We start from the raw sequence: 6,303 nt of genomic DNA, 5'->3' as shown, positions 1-6,303 counted from the left end.
AAAAATCTTAAAAAAAGATATTTATAAAATAAACATTGGAAATAAGGAAATAAATTAGATGACTGAACTATGGACTCTGGTCCATTAATCCCATATTACATTACTCTAAGAATAAATTGTAGGCTAAGTGCTTGTTGAGTACTGGAATTCTATCCTGATCATCAGAAAGTAGTAGGAAGTACTCTTTCACTTGAAAACCAGAGAAGAACTGCAAAGCAACTTAATTTAGAATTTATCCATCTTACTAGGCCCTTTATCCTGTTGGGAAAGTGCTGCTACTAGAAACTGGCAGAAACATTCTGCAAGGGATGCACTAGCACTTTCCAAGGTTGAACAGAGTAGCCATTCTTGCTTTTGATTAGGTGTTCAAGATCTGTATCTATTTCTTTCTTTTTTTTCTTCCTTCCTTCCTTCCTTCCTTCCTTCCTTCCTTCCTTCCTCTTTCCCTTCCCTTCCTTTCCCTTCCCTTCCCTTCCCTTCCCTTCCCTTCCCTTCCCTTCCCTTCCCTCTCCTCCCCTCCCCTCCCTTCCCCTTCTTTCTTTTCTTTCTTTCTTTCTTTCTTTCTTTCTTTCTTTCTCACTTTCTATCTCTATTTCTCTTTATAATGTATGTTATAAAGATGTATATTATAATGCTGTAAATGTTCAACACATAAGAAATGCGTGTTCTCAGAAGAGCAGAATCTTTATGAAGAATTTGATTGGAGTTCACAACTCAAATGGACAGAACTACTTGGTCTGTGTTTGGTTTCCTGGTATCTCTTGGTAGTCTCTTCCACAGGATGATAAAATGACAGAGTAGGGGCCCCCTGACATGGTATAAATTGGGAAGGGACAAAGGAAACTGACTTTTCTTCAATTATTGATCTCTCGTGGAGCTCAGTTTTCTCTTCCATTCTTCACCTTTGAAATATACATGCATTTCACTATACCGACAAGGAAGTCAAGGACATTTCCTGAGGTGGAGGCTGCAGGGGACTGTCTCTTTCTCCTTCCACTTTGGACATGTGGTGGTCTGGCAACAGATCCACAGAGCATCTTCCTCCTCTATTCCCAGCAAACTGGCAGGGGAGTAGTTATAGAAACTCTGCTCTGGGTCTTAACAGGACACTTACAGCCTTTCTTTTCTCTCTCTTGCTTTTTTTTTCTTTTTTTAAAATTTTTTTTAAATGTTTATTTTTGAGTGCGAGAGAGAGAAGGGGGCGGAGGGGTAGGGAGACACAGAATCTGAAGCAGGCTCCAGGCTCCGAGGCATCAGCACAGAGTCTGACTCAGGGCTCGAACTCCCGAACCACGAGATCATGACCTGAGCCGAAGTCGGATGCTTAACCGACTCAGTCACCCAGGCGCCCCTCTCTTGCTTTTCTTCACCTTCAGAATGGTAATACACTTTCCTAAACGGTTTTATATTTCTTACTTAAAGATCACCGCTAGAAGTGTTAGTGTCTATTTCCCTCCTCTCTACTTCATCCAGCTGGCTATTCCTGGGTTTTGGGAGAATACCTGTACCTCAACTCCACATGCACCAGATTCTACTGGACTTCTGTTGTACCAAAATAACTAGGAGAGATGGTAGTCGGTAAATGTGATGCAATCACAGATAATCTTTAAAATCTCAAAGGCTTAATGAAATCGTATCTCTCTGTGTCATAGTCTAATACAGTCAGTAAGGGGACAAGTTTTCTTGACATGACGATTCATGAATGTAGGTTTCCTCCATCTTTTAATGCTTCCTTGTGTTTCCATCACATTCAGTATTTGGCTGCCAAGACTTCCTGCGAAGAGAAGGAGAGTGGGATAGAAAGGGAGTTTCGTGGCCAAGCCCAGAAGTAGCCTGCTCCATTCTGTACATGTTCCATTGGTCTCAGAACTCAGTCCTGTGGACTCTACCTAACCTCTCAAGGGGCTGTAAAATGTGTTTTAATGTGTGTAGGAGGACATGAACATGGGCCAGTGGCTCTGTCACAGTGGTTTGTTCTAGTTCCTGTCCTTGGGAACAATGTAGTGTAAGGTTCACATGACACGAAAGTCACCCTAACACTGAACAATTGTAGATTCCACTATAACATTTGAGAATTTGGCTGCTCTGGAGCTCATGAAACCCCAGCAAAAGTGAGGACCTATACTGACATTTTTATGGTAATTTTGTTGAATATTTTTACGATGTGCTTTTATAGTACATTGCTCAACATTTAAAAATAAATGTGTAGGGGCGCCTGGGTGGCTCAGTTGGTGAAGCGGCTGTCTTCAGCTCAGGTCATGATCTCATGGTTCTGAGTTTGAACCCTGCATCGGTCTCTGTATTGTCTAGGCAGAGCCTGCCTCAGACCCTCTGTCTCTCTCTCTGTATCTCTGTCTCATGTTCTCCCTCCTTCTCTCTCAAAAATAAAAATAAAACATTAATTTTTTTTAAAAAAAAATAAGTGTGTAGGGGCACCTGGAGGGCTCAGTCGGGTAAGCATCTGACTCTTGATTTTGGCTCAGGTCATGATCCCAGGGTGGTGGGATCGAGCTTCCTGTTGAGCCCCACGCTGAGCATAGAGCCTGCTTAGGAGTTTCTCTCTCTCTCTCTCTCTCACTCTCTCCCTCCACCCCACTCTCCAGCTCTCACTCTCTGTCCATGTCTAAAACAAATAAATAAAATAAAATATGAATAGCATCAAGAGGCAGTTAAGGCACAGAGGAGACACAATATCCTGCACATCAGATACCCTGAGCCGCATTAGATGAGCGTATGCATCAAAGGGCTAAACTTTGAATCATGCAAACCTTGTGTCCTGTTGAGTTCTAAGATCTCAGGGAGAAGGTAGGAGAGTGGGCCTTGCGCCATCTCCAGTGGATAGCCAGAGGCCACAGCTGCGTGTGACATGTCTACCAGCAAGGGACTTTTATGGCAATGGGAGAAAGGCGGGGGTTGAATAAAGGCTGCCCCCCCAGGAAAGATGGCAACATTGGCCAGCTGATGGTTTTGGTAGCTGGGGTCATGGACAGAGGAGAAACAGTTGTTCTCACGCAAAGGGTAGGAGAACCATTTGATTATCCAGTGAACTACCTTTGCATAGTTGAATGAAACAGTCATTGCACAACGGACTTACGTTTGCTTTGTTGGTATATATTTTCTTTAATCCCTTAGAACCCTGTTGGTCAGATCACCACATGATTTCCTGTCTTCATGGGTGAGAGCAGAGTAGCGGTTTGGAATCTTACTTGCCAATTTTTTGATACTCTTCCCATTAAGAAGTGACTTGCTGCTGAGGGGTAGAATGTGACAAAAGTGTCGCTGTATGGGACTTCCCAGACTAAATCATAAAAGTCTTTCACTTGGCTGTCTGCTTCTCTTGAGAGCTTTGCTCTTGGAACCCAAGCGCCTTGCTTTGAGAAAGCTCAGGCCACACAGAGTTGCGCCATGTACACATGTGGCCGACAGCCCCAAATGAAGGTCTTGGCTGACAGTAAAAATCAACAAGCAGAAAGCTGAGTAAGGAAGCCTTCCAGACAACACCAGCTCCAGCCGCCATCTGATTGTAACCACAAGAAATACCCCAAGTGAGAGCCACCTAGTTGAGCCCAGTCAATCCCCAGGGCTGGGAAAGATAAGAATGATAATAATAATAAACACTGGTTTAAAAATTTTTTTTTCAGTGTTTATTTTTTAGAGACAGAGAGACAGAGCATGAGCAGGAGAGGGGCAGAGAGAGAGGGAGACACAGAATCCGAAGCAGGCTCCAGGCTCTGAGCTGTCGGCACAGAGCCTGATGCAGGGCTCAAACTCATGAACGGTGAGATCATAACCTGAGCTGAAGGCGGACGCTTAACCGACTGAGCCACCCAGGCACCCCTAAGTGCTGTTGGTTTTTAATGCAACTAAGTATAGGTGACTTATTTTGCAGCTATAGATAACTAAAACATAAGGCAACGCTGTGGAAAATCAGTTCTCGTTTTCCTCGACTTCCTCTGTGCATCGCAGGTCCTTTAAGCTTACAGTATTTGGGATTTGTTGTTGTTGTTGTCTTTATTTTTTTTAGTTTGGAGAGAGAGCATGCCAGCTGGGAAGAGAGGCAAAGGGAGGGAGAGAGAAAGAGAGAGAGAGTCTCAAGCAGGCCCATGTGGGGCTCAATCCCATGACCCTGAGATCATGACCTGAGCCGAAATCAAGAGTCGGATTGCTCAACCCACTGAGCCACCCAGGTGCCCCTAAACTATAGTATTTGAAAAACTAGATATTTGCAGGCCGGGGGACAGAAGACATAGCGATGCAGACCGCCTGGTCCTTGAAGCCCAGTTCTGAAGCCAATAGCAGTGCCAAGGAGTGAGGGAAAGCTTTTCTCCCGCAATCCCGGAAAGTAACACCACAAAGCAAATAATATTGGAACCGCAAAATGTATGTTCCCTGGGTCTTTTGTAAAATATGAATGAACAGAAGCATCTTTGGGGGACTTTGATATTTTCATTCATCTGTGATCAACAGTCTAAGTAACAACATGTGCTAACAGAGCAAATGCAGGTTCATGACATAGGTTGTCACCACTCCCACTTCTGTCCCAAAGTAAATGGCTGCCTTATACTCTCCGATTGTTTTCTCGTCGTCTGCATGATATTGACAGCTCACCTACCTTGTTGGATTCTTTTAAGGATCGGTTGAGATAGTGTATGTAATCCACTGAGCCCAAGGCTTGACAAAACCCAGTAAATATACAGTAAGTACTGGGCAATTAATTATATTACACGAGGTGTCCCCGCTTAAGAGCAGCATCTTACTGTGAGGAAATAGTACCGTTTCACTGTTAGTTAATAATCCAAGTCTAACAGGCCCCCATCCGGTGATGACCCAGCAGTGTTTGCTAGCTGGGTACACTTGAACAAGTCCCTCAACCTGCTGTGTTTCCCCATCTGTAAAATGGGGGTGATAACAGCCACTGCCCAGGATGACTGCAAATGTTTAATGGGGCTCTACGGGACCAAGGCCACCCCAACGTCAGGAAGAGCGACAGCTGTGTCTTTTCCCAACAGTGTCATTTGCATTTTCTTAGTTTGTACCTTCTAAGGAAGTCCTAGGAAGCACAGCTATTAGGAGAACAAAATTCCCAGTCTTTTTCTTTAAGTGTGACGAGTGTCTTTTATTTTGCTTCCAGTCCTTACCAGTGGTGTGGATGGGACACGACGCAGGCTCATCGCAGTGGCACAGAGCCATGTGCCATCAAGTTCAGAGCCAGCATGGGGCAGAGTCGCCACGTGGAAATGGCAAGGCCCCAGAGCTGGAGCCACCTACAGCCTGGGATTGAGCCTCCGCGGAGGGCTATCAGCACTGGAGTCATGGGTAAGTCTAGTTATCATTTCCCTGAGGCTCATTCAGGGGTCTTGAATTCTGCCCTGAGTTTTAAAAACTAATTATTTTCCTCTCCTCCCTTTTCCTGTCGGGCAAAAGTGGGTGACTATAGAGCCACTCATTGACTGTTTCTGACAAGGGCCTGTCGCTGTAGCTGCACAACCCAACTAAATCTAGAATTGAATTTGTAGAGTCTCAATTTCCAGCAGATTCTTCTTCCGATGGAGCATTTCCCCCTATCTGCTACCAGTAAACACCACCCCCCCAGCCCCCTCTCCATCCCTTGTGGAACTGGCATGTAAAAGAATAACAACTAAGCTTTGTTTTTATTTACGTTAACTCTTCTTTATTTTCCTGAGTATTCATAAACCTGATAAATACTTGAAATTGTCAATATTGATTCAGAATCTGAATAGAGTATATGTTATATTTCAATATGTACTTTAAGAATGTGTTAATATTTAAGAACCCAAACCTTCAGATTATACCTCAATTTGGCAGAAGTAATACTATTCTGTCTCAATATTTGGAGTGAATTTAACATAACATTTTTTTTCCCTCTCTACAGCCAGTTTTGGCAGCAAAGAATTGAATTTCATATCAAGACATAGTACAAAAATAGAGAAGGGGATTTGTAAATACTAATTATTCAAATCCAAATCCATACATTCCTATTTTTCTTACTGAGCTTAATACTGTCAACATTCAGGCAAATTGGTTCCTTTCTCAACATTTTTTTTCAGGAGCATATTGTGTTAGATTACAAGAAAAATGAGAAATCCAGTAACAATAAGAATAAACTACAGAAATGAGACAAAAGTAGCTGTTTGAGGAGGAGAACCATTTCAATAGTTCATACATTTTCAACCAAAAAAACAAAAAAAAACAAAAAAAAAACAAACCATGCTGTTCCCTTCAGCACTTTTCTTTTCCTTCAGCACTTTTCTTTTCCAAGGCTGTAGAACCTTACTAACATAC

The 6,303-nt window shown here is 43.1% G+C and overlaps 1 protein-coding gene across 1 annotated transcript in view; it reads left to right on the top strand.

The window, feature by feature from the left end:
• The first annotated feature begins 4,252 nt into the window (after nt 1-4,252).
• Nucleotides 4,253-6,303, top strand: part of LOC122235262 — a 99,432-nt gene continuing 97,381 nt past the window's right edge. Inside the window, 2 exon segments of the mRNA XM_042973940.1 lie at nt 4,253-4,308; nt 5,132-5,316. Coding sequence (XP_042829874.1) covers nt 4,253-4,308; nt 5,132-5,316 — 241 coding nt within the window.

Source organism: Panthera tigris, chromosome X (genome assembly GCF_018350195.1).
Source record: "Panthera tigris isolate Pti1 chromosome X, P.tigris_Pti1_mat1.1, whole genome shotgun sequence".
NCBI classification, from domain to species: domain Eukaryota; kingdom Metazoa; phylum Chordata; class Mammalia; order Carnivora; family Felidae; genus Panthera; species Panthera tigris.
The sequence above is the reverse complement of the archived record's forward strand: the minus strand, read 5'-3'. Positions and strand labels throughout refer to the sequence as shown.